General features: G+C 41.6%; 1 protein-coding gene across 3 annotated transcripts in view; it reads right to left on the reverse strand.

Moving 5' to 3' along the window:
* Nucleotides 1-5,752: 5,752 nt before the first annotated feature.
* The window catches only part of KLHL32 (kelch like family member 32), a 126,825-nt gene continuing 110,737 nt past the window's right edge, over nt 5,753-21,840 (reverse strand). For 2 of the 3 annotated variants that reach the window (XM_039390825.1, XM_039390826.1), the window contains 4 exons: nt 14,140-14,198; nt 11,525-11,717; nt 8,912-9,006; nt 5,753-7,103 (listed from right to left, as the gene is read on the reverse strand). In XM_039390825.1, the coding sequence (XP_039246759.1) occupies nt 6,942-7,103; nt 8,912-9,006; nt 11,525-11,717; nt 14,140-14,198 (509 nt within the window). In that variant the 3' untranslated portion in view covers nt 5,753-6,941. Of the gene's footprint in view, nt 7,104-8,911; nt 9,007-11,524; nt 11,718-14,139; nt 14,199-14,242; nt 17,240-21,840 lie in introns of those variants that run through there. The other variant, XM_039390829.1, reaches the window with a different exon arrangement.

The raw sequence follows: 21,840 nt of genomic DNA on the forward strand, positions 1-21,840 counted from the left end.
TCCTCTCACAGGCTTGGAGCAACACCATTCCTAACAACCCTACCGGGGTCCTTCCTTCATTCTCTTCTTTCCAGCCAGGGCCTGCCCACATATGCTGCTGCAGAAGGCAGTGCTGATCATCAACCTGCTGTCTCACAGAAGCATTCAGTATTAGCAAAGGGCTGAAAGGCAAAGCACTGTTGGGTGCAAGACAGTGCGTTAGAGACTGCTTTGGTCTGAGTTAAAGTCAGATCTGATGTGCCAAAGCCACATGCTGCAGGTGAGCAGGCTGACTGTACTAAGAGGTCACCAATCCAGACAGCTTTATATTGCCACAATTTTTATCCTGAAGTGTCACCATGAAGTGGCAGCCTGATTTCTGCTTTTACAGGCTCTTCCTTTGGCCTGCATTTTTGTAGCACTAGGGCAGCATTTTACTTTTCGGAAGGAAAGGGTCTCTCACAGTATGTTGTCTAAAAGTAACACTGCTTGCAAGGACAGACATTTACTGCAGTTGTAAATTCTGCAACTGATGGAGGAGAGATGCTGAAAATAAAGTTGTAGCCAGAGTACCTAGTTCAGAGAAATTTCAGCATTCAAACTCTTCCATATAATGAAAAGCTAGTGGCATTAAGCCATTTTGAATGTTGTCATGGTTTAAGCCCAGCCAGCAGCCAAGCACCATGCAGTCACTCACTCACTCCCCCACCAGTGGGACTAGAGAGAGAATTGAGAGTGTGAAAGGTAGAAAACTCACGGGTTGAGATAAAAGACTGTTTAATATGAAAAACTGAAGCTGTGCACACAAGCAGAGCAAAACAAGAAATTCAGTCCTTCCCATGGGCAGGCAGGTGTTCAGCCATCTCCAGGAGAGCAGGGCCCCATCACATGTAACAGTTACTTGGGAAGACAAATGCCATCACTCCAAATGTCCCCCTCTTCTTCCCCCTACTCTGTATACTGAGCATGATGCCATATGGTATGGAATATCCCTTTGGTCAGTGGGGGTCATCTGTCCCAGCTGTGTCTGCTCCCAACCTCCCAAGCATTCCCAGTTTCCTCACCAGCATGGCAGTATGAGAAGCAGAAAAGGCCTTAGCTCTGTGTAAGCCCTGCTCAACAGTAACAAAAACATCTCTATATTATCAACCTATCACAAATCCAAAACACAGCCCCATACCAGCCACTGTGAAAAAAATTAACTCTACCCCAGCCAAAATTACCAGAAATCTTAATCAGTTACTTGTAACTATGGGATTGCTGTTTGTCAGTGGAGTTTTAACAAAATATTTAATTTCAGTAAGCTTTTTTTCCCCAAGCCTGGTGCATGGTCTGTGACCGGTGTCTCCCTGCTGACAGGAGACCTGTCTGAAGGACAGTGGACATGAGCCTTGTGAGCATTTTCTTTGCTGATCTCATTGGCCAGAGCACTGTTCCAGGATAAAAGAGGACTACTATACCCTTTTCTTTCTGCAATATATAGAACTGAGATCTGAATAGACAGTATTTCATTTTTATATTTTTCCTATTCCAGAATTCAGGATAACAATCACCTCTGACCCATTATCATCCTTGTGCTATGAAAGAGATGTCCAGCAGAGAGAAGTCTGGCTCCCTTTAGTAACCTTAAAATGGTAACATAAAAAAAGACACCTTCTGTTCAGAATTCACATGCAACTTCCATTAGTCCCACAGAGTTGTACCTCTATTTTATAAGAATTCCTCATGTGTTATTGTTATTAAAGAGCAGAAACACGGTAATTTAAGTTACTCCTTGCTTTCATTTTCAATGACAAAAAAAATAGAGATGGAGAAGGCACTTGTTTCAATAAAATAGCTTCTGAAATAGAAAAATTCACACCTTTTATGCTGGAATAAGAGCAGCAGGCCTATAGAAAGAATAAGGTTCTGCATATCTGTTGTAATTGCACAGAAGAGGAGCTGCCAATAGCATGCACTGCTTGGCCATTTAAGGAACTCTGATAACTGTCCACTTAAATGCAACGTATTTCCCTTGGGAAACAGAAAAGAGGTTTTATTGTGCTCTGGTTTTCCTTCTTTCAGTAGCTTTTGGAAATTATGTATGCAATGGGTATTTTCAGTTTAATCATATTTTAGAATTTCTAACTATTATTTAAAACTCAAATTCAGTGTAATCAGCCCATCTGTTAGCAATGGTTATAAAATTATGTTGAAGATTAAAAATCTGATGCAGTGTCAATATGTCCTAGCATAATTAAGCTTGTTTTATGATGAATGACTAGGATATGGCTTTTGCCTATTTGAGCAGCTTTAAAATGGTAAATCTTTTGCAGGCTTAATATATAAAGTGTGAAGGTATGTATAGAACAACAAAAAAAATTGTAAAAACTCAGACCCTGTATTCATAGATGTGGTATGAAGGCCTTTGGAAATGTCAGCAGAGTAATTCCATGTCACAAACAACTTCACTGCATCTTCCTGTCCATCAAACACCATCTTGAATCTACCCTCCTCCTTGTAGAATGACACCAAAACAGGCATTAAAAATGCAAGCTTAAATTTCTTATTTGTTTTAGAAAGGCCCAGCATGACCTGCATAGGCACTGGTGGAAAAATTAGCACAGCATTCACTTACATGAATTGAGGGTATTGCTAAAAATACTTACTCTGTTCTTCAGTACTTGAAGCATTGCAACATTAACATTTTAAGCATTTTAATTCTGGCATTACTGTGAAACAGCTATATATAATCATCTCTATTGGAAAACTATTCTTTATGTGGACACTTTATCCCTCTGTAACATGTCCTTGGGGGGGTAAGGGAAATCCATTTTGCAAAAATAAAACTACATAAGCCCTTTATATGGTCTATGTGCTAAACTTCCTGCAAAGTTTTCCTCCCCTACAAACTCTGCCTGCAGATGAAGTGTTTTAACCTTGCCCTCTTAATTTATTCTACATTCTAATTTTCAATAAACAGATGCCGCCTCTTTTCGCGCTTGTTTCCACATTGTTCCACATTCTGCCTGTGTTGTTTCTGCATGTGTGAATATTCAATTATCTCTTTCTCCCTGATTCTGCAACTGATGTACTAAGTGTCTGTACAGGTCTGGGGGAGGGTAACTGGGGAAGGCAAAACTTAAAGGAAAAAGAGTTAGAGAAGTTTCAGCTATTATGAGAGTCAGGTACTTTGCCCAAAAGCTGCTAAATTAAGAAGAAAGTCATAAGCCACAATTAGATATGCAAGGATTACAAAACCATTAGTGCACAGAAACGGAATTGTTGCACACTGGCTCATAACATGTCTTTTGTCAGCACTTGGGTGTGAAATGCTCAAGAGACACTAAAGGGGCAGAAGACGCTGTTGGTGCTGCTGCTTGTGCAAACTGGTTATTTTTTAGATGAAAAGCACAAAGCAGCTGATGTCTTTGTGGTTATTTATAGCTAAGAAGAGCTGTTAACACATTTTAGGACTCAAAGGTTAAGTATGCTATATAAAGGATTGAATATTACTAATTATGGGAGTGGCCCAAAAGAGGAGATCAGGGAACAGCTCTTTAGTACAGCTCTCAGGACCTTGTGGCCCAAAAGTGTTAGCTGCAAATTTAACTAGCTGTAATGTGTAAATCTAAGGACTTCAGGGCACGGAATTACACTGTCTTCCAAACTCAGCAGTCAGTAACTGCTGCTACATTACTGACTTGTAAGGACACCTTCCCTGAAGCACTGTGAGTTCCCCCTGGTTGCAAACTGCCCCATTACCTTGCACACTCCCAGCTGGATGAAAGACTTGCATTGGCATCAGCTCTCACACTGTGCTGATCAGACTCTCTGGTAACAGAACCAGCAAGCAGGGAAATATTCTTATTCTGGACAGCTTTAAGGCTTTGTGGAAAAACTGAGCTAAACTGCATGTCAGAGGTATGTACCAAAACACTAGGCTGGGTAGGGACAAAGGTTGGGTTCAGAGTTGTATGTTTGCCAAAAATGGCACAAAATTTAGAGGCAGATCTGGAGCTCACACACAGGAACCTGCAACTGTGGCAGTTTCAGAAGCCTGAGACACTCAGTGGAAAGATGGCAAAATGAGGACATGGTGATTGAGAACCTTCAGCTCACTGGGCAGCCTTTGCCACCTGGAGTCCTGCACAGCGGCAGGTGGCAGGTGAAGCCATCCTTGTTCTCCCATCCCAGCTCCTCCCCAGCTGAGACCCCTCAGCCACAGCAGGATGCTCTCTGTTTGCTCTTGCATCCACACCATCCTTTTCTTACCTGGCAATAACTAACCAGGTTTTGCTCAACTGCCAAGGGCTATGTGGCATTTTCTGATTTAAGATGCAGTAAAGCATCCCCCTCTGTCCTGTAGGTCCTGTAACAAAAGCAAAAGGACACAGATAGGAAAGTGTGGCACAAAAACTTTGAGGCTAAGAGGGACTTGTCAGTAATCAGTGGAGCCGGATGATTAAGAGCCAGAGCAGAATCCTGACACTAATAAGAGCATATGTGTTGTCCTGAGGCTCTGTGGCAGAGGTACCCCTGACTAATATAATGCGATTGCACAGCTGTTTAAAACTGCTATTCACAGTACAGACAATTGGTGATAACAAGTGGAGCAGTAAAAGCGTCTAAAGGGCAGAACAAACATGATAAATAACTTTCTTGCCTTTCAGACCTCGAACCAAGAGGCACATGCTGCTTTGCATAAGGGAGCTGCCCCCCCTGCTTCTCAAATGCGGGTCACTGCTGCTGCTTTCTGTCACCACTCAGTTGGCCAGATCCATCGTAATCCCTCCCCTTGTTCTCCGGGAGCAGCAGTTTAGAAATTATTCCATAGCTGGAGCTGTGGTAAGCTATGAGGCCTAGAAATAAAGGCCTCCAAACTAAGTTGAGGCATACAAATTCATACTTTGCACTATTGCCAGAAGTGCACTGGGCTTTACAAAGGCTGAGAACTTAATCCTCCCACCACCTACAAAATGGGAAGTATATGTCAGTTCTGCCTCCAGAGCAAAAGCTGATCACCTACCCGGTGTGATACCTCCAGGATGAGGCTCAAAGCCCCTGCACACAAGTTTTGATTATTTTAGCTGCCCTTCTCTTGAGAATGAGACGTAATATGTTTGTATCCCTGAAAACTACACATAAGTCAAAGTTCGAATACTGGCAGGCTTTGGGCCCTGCAGCCCTCACAGGAAAACAATTTCTGAATTGTAAATAGCCTGTTAGGAGAGCTGTCCCTTGCATGCAGATTTTCAGGAGATCAAACAAACCAAGAAACTAAAATATATCTTGATGTACAGCCTATACAGCTTTCATGTAGTATAGAGAAAAGTACTGCCTGGATGTAGGCTTGCTTGGTGCACAGAGGGAGACAATGTTAGCAACTCAAGTCAGCGCAACAGGCAAAGACAGTGCAGCTGCACCTCTTCTCTAGGCAATGAGAGTGAGAAAGCTTAGCAAAAAAAACCCATAAAACATTTTAACCTGATAAGTATTGGAAAAGGAAAGGTGATGTTCCGTGAGTACACTGCCCAGCAGGAGACAGAAATGGTGATAAAGTTACTTCCCTGTAACCAGACCCTTAGAAGTGAAAAGATGCATTTGATTTGAAAACACTGCTCCCTGGACAAAGTCAAACCTCTTCCTGTCCAGCACACGTGGGCTACTGCCACAGCATATTCTGCAGGTGGCATTTGCAGGAGCATCAGTAGGAATTTGACAGGTCTGCTTAGACCGCAGTGGCAGGGAGCTGATCAGTAGGTAAAGCAGAGAAGTGCAGACTACCCATAAATCAGAAATAGAGGAAGATTTAATAACATGCTTGGTTAATATTTACAAACATTGAAAATTTTGTTAGCTATGTAAATAAAACACAGAAATAAGAGACAGGGGCTGCAGTAGCCCAGCAAAGCCAAAATATACCAGGTTAGAGTATTTGTTGTGAGCTGGCATATGCCTGGAGAATGGAATGGAGACACACTATATAAATGGAAAGAATAAATAAATAAATATTGACATTATTCTACACCTGTTTAGCCTCTGGAGACCAGTGATTTGTGGGACCATATGTTGGACAAAATGAGACTGTTCATTGATAATTGTAAATGTGGTGACCCCTTGCAAACTGGATATTAAAAATATTAAGTAAATGGCACATTTTAATTATACAGTAAAGAGGCTGATCTCCACCATTAAAAGACTGCAGCTGTCAGGAAGAATTGATCATATGACAGAAGGTAACATTTATTTGATAGCAGACCTTGGTAAATGACATCCCAAACGATATTTAGATTCTCAGACAAACAAATTCCGTTCAGACTTGAGTTTAACCATGAGGCACCAGTTTCTTTCTCTTTCAGCTGAGACAATTTTTATCTGTTCCCCATATCCTATAGGGCTTGTTTGCTTTTTTGCTTTGTTTTAATCTGTTTCCAAGTATTTAAATTTAAAATGAAGTATTATTACATGAGAAATTGTAAACGACAGAGTTCGGAATTGGAAGTCAACACATTTGTTATTCTTTTTGCCAAAGGTATCGAGTAAGTTGCATAATTGCCAGAGTATGATATCATCTTTATCAACATAAACAGAGCTTTCTATCATCTTTGAAAGTGCCGTTGGTGAACAACTGAACATAAAGACCCCAAAAAAGAGCATCCCAGAAGGAGCTGAGAGCATCCACAATGCCTTACAAAGTTGCATAAGGAAATGAAGTAGACACATAGCAAGTAGTCATCAGCAAAAATGCCAAAAACACTCTCATGTATGTGCTTCTACATCTGAGGCAGAGGGGAGAAACTGCAGACAGTTTTTGTAGCGTCCTTCCTGCTTGTTGTGATCTGACCTTAAGACAAATGTGTGATGGTAAAGCAGCAGTCCGTGTAGATTGATTCTTCTCATTGACCCAGAGAAACCCTTCTATACACAGGGTTTGATGCTTTCCCCCTCCACTTCTGATTTTGTGAAGCGCAAGGAGTGTCTCACATTGTGCCAATCCTATGGTGAGGCACTTGCAAAGTCTGAAGGTTGGGGCATGTGAAATATGGAGCTGGAAGAAAGCATGCAGCTATTCCATTGGAAGCGAAGGGGAGTGTAGGCCCATAGAATACCTCTTCCTTCCCCTCCTTGCTAACATCCAGCACCTGTAGGTCAAAGCATGCAAAATATTTTCAGGATCACAAAAGAAGGCTGAAACAAATGTGCTGGGACACACCACATGTATGCACTATTAATCCCAACAGAAAGGTAGTTTCAGATAAGTTTTAGATTGTATTGGTGCTCTAGTGATCCACTGACTGTCTTTATCAACCAAACCAAAACCTGAGTGCTCAGGCACTCAGCAGCAAACAGTGACACTGGATCCTGCTTTCTGGCAGCAGAATGTGCAGCCATGCAAGTGGGTTACTCTGCACAGAAGGGCTCCTGCTGGCACAGCAGAAATGATTTGTCAGCTTTGGTGGTATATAAGGACCACGGCAGTTCTACAGAAGATAGAAATGCCAAATAAATGACTGACTTAAAGAAAGTAAAGGTATATGGGAAAAGCGGATTTTTTTTCTTCCAAAGGAGAAAACAACCTCAGTTTTCCTCAATTTGAACATAAAAGGGCTAGTTATGCTGGTTAAAGCCAGGCACTCTGCCAGCAGCTGAGAAGGGGCAGCACACACAGCTCTGCCAAATCACTCATTATACGGCTTTTCCCTTTGATGTGGGAATTGTCAGGCAGGCTGCCAGTTCACAACTAGTTTGGGGATGTGGACAAATGTCCATTTAAGACAGCAAGATCCCAGGATCATTTTTACTTGTCACTAAGCCGCATTTAAACCCAGGTGCAATGCTGTAAAGTACCTGTTGATTATAAATGAGCCCGTAGGTGGAGTACAGCCACCACCTCTGTACTGCGCTATTACTCCACCTAAAGCACTGTACGTCAGCTAGTGTTAGCAAAGCCAGTCTGAATGACTTTTTCCAACAAATTGTTAGGTACAGTATCCAACAACTTAGTAAAACACAATTATACTACGACCAGAACATGTTTTTAACTGTTTATCTTGCATGATCTACCCTTTATGAACTCATTAGAAGACCAGCAGCTCGGCATCCTAAAGTATTCCTTTCTTATGCTAAGCCTTACTTGTAGTCTTATGGGGACAGTTTGGAGGGGAAATCCTAAACCCCCAAAAGTGGGAAGCTAATGAAAATGTTCTTTATCAGCAAAAGGGCAGAAACTGAGATGTAAAACAAGAGTTTCTGTCTGTAACTGCCCAGCTGGTCACAAAGCGATGGCTGTGATGCAGAACTGCTTCACTCAGGAACATGCAGAAAGATAAGAATTCCTAGCTTCTGTACAGGAATACCAGAAAGTCATGGATCTGTAGGTGAGCTGCTCTTATACAAGATGAGAGAGCAGAAGAGTTTGTTGGACAACCTGTTGCCTACAGCAGGGATCAAAAACCTTCCACTGAAGCTTTAAAGCAGTCAGTCCTAGGGCAGGTTGCAGGCTGACTGAACGTGGTCAATGAACAACTCGTTAACTCTGGCTGCCCTTCAGAAACACGACTTGGAAAGAAAAAAAAATAAATCACAAGACGGGCTGAAAAATTCTCAGCCCATGCCCTGTCATCCATTTCTGCAACCCTTTTTCTTTTGAACCTGATTGTGTAAGCTGTGACTATATATACGTTATTTTATCCAAACCTTGCCAAAGGAAAGACAACTCAACCCTGGTTTACTGGAATATCTCAGAGGAATTGCATCTTTGGCTCATCTGGAAGTATTTTTAATATCCACAGTATTTCCTCTTCATGTTTATGCAGGTTCAGTGGCTGCATAAGAAATATCCTTAATCTCTCCACTTCACATATATTTTCCTTTTTTAATAACCTCTGTGCAAAACTTATCCTTGTGACATTATTGGAAAAGACTTTAAAAAGAAGCATAAATCACTCACCTGGATACATGCCAAAGGCTCATTTGTCCAAATCGAATAGCCACCAACTAAATATATTCTACCATTGTGGACGGCAACTCCAGATTCATTTTGACCTAAAGCAAGGAAGGAAATAGAAACCACTTTCAGTGTTTAATTAACCCTTTGAACACCAAATGTTGGAGTTCTGTAGTAGGATGCAAATGCACCTGGCAGTAATTTGACTGTTTCAGAATTCACAACATGTTGGAGCGAAGGTGAAGCATGAGGGCTGTTCCTTGCTCTACACAGGAGCCCCGTACAGTGCTGCCCAGAGATGTCCCAGATGAGCAATAATGTGGCAGTGCAGGGACCATCTACTCCTTTCTCAATGGCACTGGTTTGCATACACGTGCTTCACGGCCTCTACCTGCCTTGCAGCTACCATCAGACATGAACATCCAAACAGACACAGAGGCTGAGAGTCACGAGGGCCCCTCATGGGCTGCCCACACCTGTTCACCCCCACCATTCCTCCAGGTACAAGTACGGTGAAAATGGCAGAAGCTGCTGCTCAAGTTCATCCCCACAGCAACGGTCTCCTGAACAAGTTTGGGAGTTTTGACGGATAAATACAGCCTTAGAAAAATCTGCACTACACAGCGCAACAGGCACATTTACTGCCAGTTGCACAGACAGAAAGAAAGGCTTAGATGCCTTCTCAAGGTGCAGGTTGTGGAAACAACCTTGCAGGCTAAGGAGAGGCAGCTATCTGTAGTAGGACAGGGGTCAGCTCCAGAATGAGCGTACCTGTGGTGCCAGGGTTTTGCACTTGCAAATCAGATGACATCCTTCTCAAAGGCTGTCAGTTCTTCCAGATAATAAAATAATTAACTAGTGAGCAAAAGAGAGATGAAAAACTGGTTCTATTTGACAGTGTGTAACTCCTTTTTAATCTGTGCCTCTCAGTGTTCATCAAGAACTCTATAATGGCCTGACTTGGAAACCAAGCAACCCTTTTCCAGATCTCAGAAATTAAGAAACCCTGTGCAATATCTTAAAAGAACAAAGTTGCCACTAGAGCAGTTTTAAACCCACCAGGCAGAAAATGGCTTAAGGTGACTGCTTTATTTGTCAGACATTCATCTCCCTAACACAGCGTTTCTAGTTACCTAGAGCTTCTAAGTTAGGCTCCTACAGCCTTTGTATCCTTTTCAGTGGTAGATCTCAGAAATTATTGCAATGCCAAATAAAAAAGGTTGAAAAGTGAGGTAGGTTCAGTTGTAGGACTCCTACAGCAGTCTGAGCTGAAACTTTTTGGCAGCCAGTAGTTACTAATTGAGCTTCGAGTTTGCTGCACAACATTAATGCTGTGCTATCCTGGAAATCCAACCTTTTGTGCAAAGCTACTGTTGGTGCTACTCTAAGAATGTGTCACGTGCCTGTCTTGTAGCCTGACCAGCAGGTCGAGGGAGGTGATTCTGCCCCTTTACTCCACTCTGGTGAGACTCCACCTGGAGTGCTGCATCCAGCTCTGAAGACCTCAGCACAGGAAGGACAACTCACTGTTGGAGTGAGTCCGGAGATGGCCATAAAGATGATCAGAGGGATGGAACACCTCTCCTACAAGGTAAGGCTGCTCAGCCTGGAAAAGAGAAGGCTTCAGGGTGACCTATTTGTGGCCTTCCAGTACCTGAAGGGAGCCTACAAGAAAGCTGGAGAGGGCTTTTTACAAGGGCATATAGTGACAGAACAAGAGGAATAGATTCAAACTGAAAGAGAGTAGGCTGATGCCCCATCCCTGGCAGTGTTCAAGGTCAGGTTGGATGGGGTCTGAGCAACTTGGTCTAGTGGGTGGTGTCCCTGCCCATGGCAGGAGAGTTGGAAATAAAGTTGGATCTTTAAGGTCCCTTCCAACCCAAACCATTTTATGATTCTATGAATGAATTGTATGACTTTATGGCTTTATGAATCCCCAGGGATTCAAGGGGGTAGTACATCTGGGAATTGTATCAGGTGGAGGTGAACTTTGGTGGACTGGATGGCTGAACAGTGAGTTGCAGTGCTTTGCAAGTTCTGACTGTAACAGTTCTTCCTAGTGAAAGTCAAGAGGAACTTTACAGATACTCCAGCTAACTAACTCATTCCTGACAACAGAATTCAAACAAGGACACCTCCTTTTGGGTATTTGATTAAGAAGATACTGTTTAGAAGAAAGTGAGGGTTAATGAATTTGAGTGAAATCTTTGCCCTATAATTCCAGCAGAAAGTACTACAAAATTATGTTATTATGGTAGAGATGCATCAGTCTCTTGTACATTCAGGGAGCTAAATCTATGACTGCAGGCAAGCTTCTGGAGAATCAAAAAACAGTAGTGGTAATATTATGACAAATTATTTTTTACTGCTTCATTAAATTAAATTTATGTGCACTTTCTTAAAAATTTAGTGTACAATGTGCTAACACAAAGGTTTTGTAGACCACTCAGTGCCAGAACTGTAATCCAAAATGTCTTGTTGGCTGACGATGGTCCATAAATCAGAAGCAATGGTAGCAAAGTCATGTAGTTCCAAATTCTAAAGGCGTCTAAAGAGAAAAGAACTGATGTTTCTCTTCAATAGCAGCAAGTTCCCCTTTTGGTGTGCAATACTCACCTGTCAACATGTTGAAGTTGCAACGCGTCCACTGGTCAGCATCTATGCTGTAGGAGTCTATGTGCCGGACCAGGATCCGATCATTGTTGTAGTCAAGATCATTCCCACCTAACACATAAAGTTTCCTTTGGACAGCTGCCATGGAGTGATACACTCTCCTCTGCAACATTGGGCTACGGCTTAACCACTTATTCTGGAAAGAGAAAGAGAGAACTTGTCTCAGCACTGCTCAGACACACCTGTATTAGTAGTATAATAAACAGTAGCACATTACTGATGTTCTTCTTACCCTTGGTCAGGAATCACAAATGCATATATTTGTGTTGTTCACATATTAGACATGTGTGTTGGTTATAACACTGACTAGATGTACTGGACTTTCAACATGTGGTTTACAGTTCTCACATTTAAATTCATTAATTTAATAGTATTTCTTGCTCTGTATTATTTCTGTCTAGATCATCAGGTTTCAAAAGTATTTTTTTTCCTTTATAACTCAGTAGCAAATGCTACTTAAGCCAGACTATTAGATGCCTGCTTTGTATACAGCGCTACAATTATCTGTACCAATGAGCTCTGTTATGAGACGAGAGATTCTTCTACGTTTCTTTATTCAGAAGCTTATTTGATCTTATCCTTGGAGAATGAAGCAACAAGGAAAAATAATTTCCTAAGAATCTTCTCAAATGATTAATGTATTTGGTTTAATGTTAACCCTTTATTTCTGGAAACTTACAAAGTAACATCCTTTTGCATATTTTTCTTACTCATTAACAATATTCAAGAATTCTACCTGCTATGGGGACAGGCGAGAAGACATGGAAGATAAGGGATTAAAGCACAGTATTTAAACCTAAGAAAAAAATTGCTCCTGCTCCTCAAACAACCTGGCAGCAGATGAGATTAATTTAAGTGGAGGAAGTTAAAATCTGTGAGGAAATTCTTTGTGATACATGTGCTACCACTTGTGGTAACTCAAGAGCCCCTAAAACTTCTGCCTTTTAACCTCCACAATATATAGCTACACATTTCAATGTGTAGTAGTAGTTGAATATTAGGCATTAATGATTGCATTAGTAGTCCAGTCTCTTAACACCAGACTATAGACACCATCTGCTTTGGAAAGCCTGCCTGCATCCCCTGATTATATCTTTAGCTTCCTCCACTGCAGTGCCTGCCAGGTGAGCCGCAAAGCACTGCAAAGGCAAAGAAACAGAGGGGCCTGGTGGGGTCATTTCTAATAAGCCGATGTGTGAATACTAATCAGTGGTGGGGAAGCAGAGGTCACCCCAGCCGGCTTGTTGGCAGGTAGCTGTGTGCTCTGTGGCAGATGGCAGGCATTATCGACTCGCCACAAAGGCCTCGCGCAGAAGCAAACGCCGGTGCTGAATGATAGAGTTATTGAGATTCTGTGCGAGATGCAAGCAGATGTGATGGTTTCCAGTACCCACCGTAAACAATATGCCAGCTGAATTTTTAAAAAGAGCTTGTGTGTACAAACATGAAGCGGACCTCATTTGAAGAATGCAGGCACACAATTCCTCTGTAACTCTTTACATGCCAGGCCGGTTTTCTCACTGTCAACACAGCACGCTGAAGTAGCCCTGCCACTGGTATTTTGGGGTGCAACTTTCACATCAGCAAGTAAAGAATCTAAGTGTCAGGTACACAATAGAGACACAGTAGCTAAGTATTTGTCCCCCTCATAAGCAAAATAAGATTGCTGCCTGTAATTACTACTTGGATTTAGGACAATCAGCATTTGTACAATCAATGCATAAAACTGCACCTCAAAAAGAAAGAGGCACGTGTGCCATCGCCTGCTTTCTGCTTCAGGCTATGCTTTAAAAAGTCATGATATGCTTTAAAAAGTCAGTGGGAACCACATAGAAGCATCTCCTGGCACAATTTGGTTCCAAATACAGCAATCAAAGCCCCTATCCTACAATCAGCAAAGTCAAAATCTTCCACATGGGTGTAAATCAGGCTACGCAACTCTGATTGCAAGCTTAGGACTTTTAATTCCTAATACAAGCAAGAGGGCATAACCATGCCCTAACCCTCTGAAATGGTTACTGAGCCATGCTAACCTAATCAAAACACATACATAATGTATGAAATAATCCCTAAAACATATTTTAGGTGCTTGGGTAATGAAATGATAGGCACCCTTGCAGGCAGTAGAGTAAGTCACAGCCAGGTAGTACAGTTCTCAAAATATACAGGAAACAAAAAGGTTCATATATGCAATTCAAAGCAGAAATGCCAATGACACGTAGCGGTTTTGGGACACTGACTTTGAGTATATGTCGCCCATGGCTGCTGGATTACAAAAAAAAACGAACAAGCAAAATAAATAGTGACAAATACAGGGGATTTAAAGCACATTTCTGTGTTTAATCTAAGATGGTTCTAATACCTACAGGCTTAAAAAACATAATAAGTCATCAGGGTCTCCATTACTCTGTTAAATTCACACATCAGTACCCAGTGAATTTAAATACCACTAATTCAAATGGTCAGCGCTTTTAGCCTTACAAATCATTGTACGCATTTGCCAGGAGACCTGTTTAAAGCAAAACATTTGAGAAAAAACACACAACACAGATACCCACCTGCTTAGGATCATAGACCATGAGCCTGTTTTGATACTGTGCAGTATTTGTTACTCCTCCTACGAAAGAGTTTATACAAGTTATATTTTTTCATATAAGCAAAACCAGGACCGAGATCAGATACAGCAAAACAACCAATTCTAGAGTTCATTTGCTGACATAATTACATTAAGTACCACAACTTCTGCTTACATTCCACTGCACTTTTTAATCTGGTTACAAGGTAATAAGTGGCCCTATTTGTCAAACATAGAGAAACACAGAATAGCAACAATTAACACCCTACACACACTTCCTTTGTAAAGCTAATTCTATGGGCTAAAAACGAGATAAAAACTGATCTGTTTTTAAATGACTGTGCATTCAGCCTTAGTCAAGACACTAAGATAAAACCCATCCCTGTTCCAAGGAGTGTGCAGAGTGTGACAGTTTAAAAAGGAGGAGGAGGTGGGCTTGCATCAAAGAGAAGAAAGAGGTCAGAGAGAATCTCTGCCTAACCAGGAGCATGATGTGGGATACCAATGCCAGCTGGACAGCATGGAGGAAATGTGTGCAGCTGAGCTCACCTACATATTTGAAAGCAATCCTATATTTAGTTTGTAGAGAGAGTATCTCCTGGTTTAGTTGTAGACTTAGGTTGGAAGGTTCCTCCATAGTGACAGAAACTGGTCTACCACTTACTTTCCAATAACAGTCAGAAAGCAAAGTATAAAGCACCTCAGAAAAGTTCAGAATAGAGTCTGACCCAAGTAGATGCTGCAAACCATTTACCTCAACACAGTAAACAGATGTTTAATGCCCAATCATCCTGTTCTCCATTATTTTTAAAAGGCAAATCTCATTGAGTAAACATGGAAAACTTCAGTGTCAAGTCCGTAATCTTACCTGTGCAAACATGTTCTTGAGTGTGCTCAAACCTCCTGGGAAAACTGTGTCACTGCAGCACTGCCACAGGTCCCAGTACCCCTCTCTCACCACCCTGGGCCCATGGGAAGGTGGGACCAGACATAACACCTGCAAGTTGCACCTCACCTTCATCCTACCAAGAGGTCTGGGCAGAACTAGGGCATGCCACTGGCCACACACCAGTGCGACTCATACTGACAAACGTTTTATATTAGAGTTTTAATGGCACGTGTCAATAGTGGACAAAATCCACAGCAATGAGAAGAACAAATTTCATCTGTCATTGCATTTGTTGATGCTTCTCTTCTGTTTCAGCCAGGTCAGCGGCACAGTGATTTTCATTCCTGCTGGCTGAGCTATGGCCAAACTGATGCCTCAAAAGATCCCAGAGAAAAAAACTCCAGGCCAATTTAGTATATAAGGTAAGACAAGCAGGTCCTTTAATTAGGCTCTTAGGCCCAGGGAAATACACACGATGCACCTCATGTCCAGGGAGTTCCACAATATAAGGTATTATCCCAACCAATCCCAGATTTATCAGCTCCCCAGTTCCTCCCAGTTCTGCCCTCGGCACGCCTCTTTGGCAATTGAGTTAGGGGGTTCTGGGACCCCCTCTTCCTTATCTTCCTCTTAGTCACAGCACATCCAGTCCTTGGAGCTCCTCCAAAACTCTGGGTTTTGAAGGATGCTTTGACTATGATGTATCTTGTTGTTCCTATGATGTATCTTGTTGTTCAAGCCAGGGTGCAAATGTTCTTAAACAGAAAGAAGGCCTACCTTGAGGGAAGTCTAAACAAGCTACAGGAATTTAGATAGTTAGATATGAAATGGGGTAATTGGGATGGGTAAATGTGTAAACTACTGTGCTAAAGGGTGAACTAACTACAGCTACTTCTAAAATCTACAAAAAGCTAAAAATAAATCCATAGACATCAGTCCCCCTTTTAGAGGTATGACAAGAACTCCATCTTGTCTAACCTTTACCACCTATACTTAACATTATAAGTCAGTAAGATGACTGACACCTACAACACTAATCATACAATAAGCTATTATGCAGCTACTAATTCCTACTACTCATTCCTGCTGGATGAGCTATAGCTACTCCCACTAAGGCTGCTGGGTTTTTTTTTTTTTCCTTTTATCTCCAAGCTCCATGCTGGGGAATCCTCATTTTGCCAGTGTCCAGCTGCAGCTAGGGCAGCATTTTGGTTCAGAGCCATATCGTGATTTTGAAGCAACTTCCCCACCTCTCACATGTTCTTTTAGGCTGTACGTTCGGACGGGTGTGCACTGAAGTTAAACCAGAAGCTCTGTTCCAGATTTGCACCAGCTGTGCTTCACTTCTTAATGGTGGCATAAGAGTGTGAAATAATAACTGGTCTTTTGAATAGCTTTGTTCCATCTTAGTACTGGGAACATTTGGGCCAAAGGACCAGAACAAATCTAGTCCAAAGCAAAAGATGTGAACATGTACATGGAATAAATATAAAGAACTCAGAACCAAAGTTTAGTGCTGATCTGCTCCTACTGGGTTGAGCTACTTGCTAACATACAAGTACCCTCTGATTACTCCAAATAATTTTAGTGAGGCTGAGAATTTGATCAATGGATAGCAGAAACTATGGATGTATCTATTTTAGAGTCCTCTTCAGCTGCAGTAGCAGGGAGAAATAACGCTGTTAATTGGGTGCATCTCAGCAAGCACCAACCTGTGCTGGGCCTGACATGGACAATGGCACAAACTCCCAGCTCAGAGACACTTACAGGTTCAGAGAGAGCTAGGATGAGATGCAGCCTTTGCAAACCATTTCCATCACACTGTGCTGCACCCTGCTCAACACAGAACCTGTGATGTGCACACACGAGAACAGGCATTGGAAACCAATGACTGCTCCTGTGTCTAAACTCACAATCTGTTATTTGTCTCTACACTGTTGTGCAGCCTCCACAGTCCTAGTAGCCATCAGCCACACGCACAAACCCATCTTTTCTAATATCTGTTTTGTAATTTGATTTTCTTTTACATACAGTTATTTTCACTCCCAGCACAATGTTTAAAATGAGATGTCAGATTAGCATTTTGAAAAATAAAAATCATAGTTATTTGGATGATTACCTCCAGAACGTTAAACTACAGGAGACACATCAGAAACACAATGCTGGGTCATGTATTTCCATTCCAAAAGGACAGCTTAATTTGGGGCGAAAGATGTGGAGGAAGAAGAGAAAGAAGAGTGTTGCTTCCTCGTAAAATAATAAAATAATCAAATAAGCAAAATTATTTGCTTCTCTTCACAAAGAGCCCCTCACATCAAGTACACAGCTTACATCTTTTCCTCTGCAATATTGCTCCTCTCTGGTGTTTTGTCATTACATTCCCTTCACATATCGCTCTTCACTTTTAGATTAATCTGCCAAAATGAGATGCTAAGGATTTGCATACAGATTTGACTACACAAAAATAGATCTGGAATTAATAACAGTCTCTATATGTTTTAATTTCTTCTAGACTGGAGTACCCTTGCCTCCAGCAGTATTCTTGGCTTTGAAAGTCATCAAGCTGATTTGTCTGCTCTTAGGTTATGATGCCACATGCTGCTACACTGTCCCCTGCAATCAAAGTGCTCACAGAGATAGATTCCATGCCTTCCCCTAACAAGTATATTTTATAGATTGGCAGTTTTGATCTCCCCTCCTCAGGGGGATAATCTGCATCTTAACAGGTTTCTATAGATACATCTGTCATTAAATATGCCATCTTATATCTGCATCAATTTTCAAACTCTAGTTCCTCCTAACTTTGAAGTGCTATAGCGAAAGTTTAAAATTTTCTGCCAAAATTCAGATTTAACAAGTCTGCAATGCCCTCTTGAACTATTTTTTTAAAAATACTCCAGGCAGCTGGGAAAGGGCAAAAGAACAGCAATATGTGTCTCAAAACATAGGCAAAGGAGGGGAAAAAAAAAAGTTTAAATGATGCTAAAAATAATACATACTTTCTCCGGAAAAAAATTGTGTAATTCTGAGAGAATTCCTTAAACTTCTCTGCTGTTTTTTCTATGAGAAAAGGAGAGGATAGAAAGAGAGACATCATAACAACACAAAGTATTTAAAAATACAAACCATGCTACTAAATTTGATGTCAAGCAATAGCAGCTAATGTAGTAGTAACCCAAAAGTTAATGAAAGAGAAGAAAAAGTCTGGCTGAGTAAATGACAGAAAATTTACAATTTGGTCAGTGCTTGCTGGGTTTTATAAATAGAGCGATGGTTACACCACTTTGACATGAACAGCTGGCTTTGAGGACTCCAGTTCCTGGGAGGCCTGAAGCACCCTCAGGACAAGTCTGTGTCTTGCTCTTACAGACATGAGCACGCCCTCACGGAAAACCCATCATCCAACCTGTGGGCTTGCAATGTTTTTACACTGCCACAGTCACTGTTGCTCACTCCCTTGCAGGCTGTAAATGTTTTTAAGCCCTTCAGGACCTGTAACTTCCCAGCTCATGCAACAGTGTCCGTCTATATGAGGAATTTGCTGGAGGATTCCAAGACACACCTTACCTTGTCCAGCCCTTTCCACACACGGGAAACATTTTGGGTTGTTACAGCCCACCCAATCTGTCCAGAAACTCCACTGAAAAACACCTTCAAGACACACACTTCCAAAAAGAGAGAAGGGTGGGAGGTAGTAGATTCAACACCATTTTCCCAAACGACAATTTATAATCCATCTTTATAACATGTCCTAGCAAGACCCCCATATGACTTGAGAAATCTAATCCAATCCAAATCCCCCAGAAAATCTCACAACTCTCTCTGAAGTCCCCAGTTGCTGCATGAATCTGAGTTCACTGGGAGATGTGTAAAACTACATATTGGCAAAGAGCCCCCATGTGTATTCCTTCCAGCAAATCCAGGGAATATATAGAAATTGACATGACATAACACCCCAAGGTGCTCTTCTATTTTAGAATAGAAATCTCTCCTCTCTTAGGTGTCTGTGTGTTAAACACAAGATAATCCTTCCTCAACATGCAAACCCATTGCCTCTTACTTCAGCCAGCCCAGGTGCATTGAGGGCAGCTGAGCTGGAGCATATTCTCCCACTCTAAGAAGTCCCCTGGAAGATGCCAACAGCAGCTCTAATTAATGCTGTGCCACTCCAGATGTAATCCAGCTGCAAGCAAGAGGGGCACAAGCCCTACATTTGTTAGCAGACTGCTTTTTTCTTTTTTTTTAAAATCATTAAAACTGGATGTTTACATTCAATCTAAGAAGAATCAGTGGCATCAAACTTATAATGTCCATGATTGAAAGGTACGAGATTTATTACTTTTATTCAAATACAGTAATAATGAGGTCTGTACATGTTCCATATACAGACTAAGACTGGGCCACTGAGGCAATTTTTATGTACTTGTTAACCTCCTGCTCCTGGTAAATCCTGTGCCAGCCACACTGTAAAACCTGATTTTGTTAGATTCTGTAAATTCTTATTATTCCAGATCTATTTTTCATAAAAGAATTTTCTAGGCATTACTGAGAAAATATTTTTCTCTTCACAACAGCATACTGACAGTAAGGTAATACTTTTCATTCCGAATCATTTACAAACTCAGAATAATTCTCCAAGATACGGTATCACCATCATTTCCTCGGTCAAAATCACCACCATTAGGGAGAAAATAACAGTTAAACCCCAAAAAGAATATTGAATTTTGAAGATAAATATTTATACCTTTTACTAAATACAAAGCAACTGTACAGGGTTGGCTTGTTTACCCCTTCCCCCAAGTTGAGTTTTTATGTGTATGTCAAGATGTGATTTTAGCTGACACACTTAAGGTCAGACAACTCGGGCCTCTGCAAAACAACAGCATAACACTTTGCTTTAAACAAGACTTTTCATGTGCTAATCTCTTGAGCACCTGAGGCAGGGGAAGCATCATTATCCCAAGATTCAGGCACAGGAATGGCCCAGAGCTGGAGTGCCTGGCAGAGGTTCCCTGCCCCTCGCTGTCCCCAGGGGCACTACACCTATACGGGTGGAGGAAGGTTAACGTGTCTGGAAAAGCAGATCTCCAGATTTGCATGTGCACGCCATGGAGGATGCAGGGAAATGGGGCATAGTTCAAGTTCTCGCTCTTATGGAAAATACTTCCCCGCTTTTATAGTTAATGATTGTTCGTAATGTTGAACTCCAAAGTGTTTGGTGAATTTTGTTTCACTTTCACTGAAATACTTCACTTTTCAAGCACATGGCATGCAATTCATTTGTGAAATTGGTCATGGCATCAGATGTTAACTTGGGCCTGTAAGATTCATCCTTCTATAAAAGTTCCAAACCCTCTGCCTGATGCTGCAATGTCAGTACAGAGAACTTATCTTTTGTGGTTTAACCCCAGTCAGTGACTCAGCTGCTCATTCACTCCCCCGGGGTGGGGTGGGGAGAGAATTGGAAGAGTAAAAGTGATAAAACTCGTGATAAAGACAGTTTACAGGTAAAGCAAAAGCCACACACAAACACAAGCAAGCAAAACAAGGAATTAATTCAGCCATCCTCAAGAAAGCATGGATCTATCAAGCGTAATGGTGACTTGGGAAGACAAAAGCCATTCACTACAAACGTCCTCCCATTTTCTTCTTCTTCCTCCAGCTTCATATGCTGAGCATGATGCCATATGGTATGGAATGTGCCTTTGGTCAGTGGGGGTCCCAGCTATGTCCCCTCCCAACCTCTTGCCCACCCCAGCATCCTTGCTGGTGTGGTGGGGTGAGAAGCCTTGACTGTGCAAGCACTGCTCAGCAGTAACAAAAACATCCCTGTATATCATCATGACTGTTTCCAGCACAAATACAAACACAGCCCATATTGGCTGCTATGAGGAAAATTAACTCTATCGAAGTTAAAACAAGCACATTATTTTGACGAATTCCCACGTATTTTTTTTAATAAGAAAATAAAACTATGGCTGTGAAAAAAAAATAACTAGAAAACTCCAAACAAACGAAAAAAAACCCCAAAACCCAAAACACCCAAGAAAAAGTAATTATATAACAATATGGAGCCCAGAAAACTCAAGAGCTGAATCCACTTGTGCTGACCAGAGGGTCTGACTAGTTCTAGAGTGCAAAGGGCTCCAAGGCTCCCTCTTTTAACATGCTTCTGTCAGGTTAAAAACCCCAAAGAGGTGGTAGCAGCCTAGAAGCCCCTCTGTCACCTGAAACACTAGCCACCCATTTCCTATATATGCTTACACTTGTATAGCATTTTGTTTAGCTCACTTCCCTTCCCTGCTGCCTTTGTCATGATTTTATCCTCTGTTATTTTTGAATCTTTGTCATATTTGTCCCAAAGGAGCAGCAAAGTAAAGCTGAAAATGACTCCCAATAATAGCAGAAACCCCTTAAGTCTAGTCAGCTTTTGACCAGCAAAGCCTTTAAGAGGGCAAGCAGCTGTAGCAGAGGCACTAAGTAAATGGTCATCGTGCAGGTCATGCTTTGATGACTCTCTCCACAAATACAAGGGCTAGAAACTTATATTATCACTGTTTAATTTATTCACTCACTAAAAAACTGGGCACATTTTCAGGGTTCCCTTGCCAGCTGGTAGTAGCAGACTGACTTTGAGAGCTCTTTGCTGATGACCCATATTTCCCAGAAAAGGCAGCAGGGATACAGCTCAGAAACATCTCTAACTCAGACTAATTTTTTAATTACTTAATTTTAGGCCACATACTTCAAAATTAGGTTCCCTCCTGCATTACTGATTACTTTTATGCTAACATC

The sequence above is a fragment of the Pipra filicauda genome, unplaced genomic scaffold (assembly GCF_003945595.2).
Source record: "Pipra filicauda isolate LSUMZ 115617 unplaced genomic scaffold, ASM394559v2 scaffold128_size5466820_pilon, whole genome shotgun sequence".
Classification (NCBI taxonomy): Eukaryota; Metazoa; Chordata; class Aves; order Passeriformes; family Pipridae; genus Pipra; species Pipra filicauda.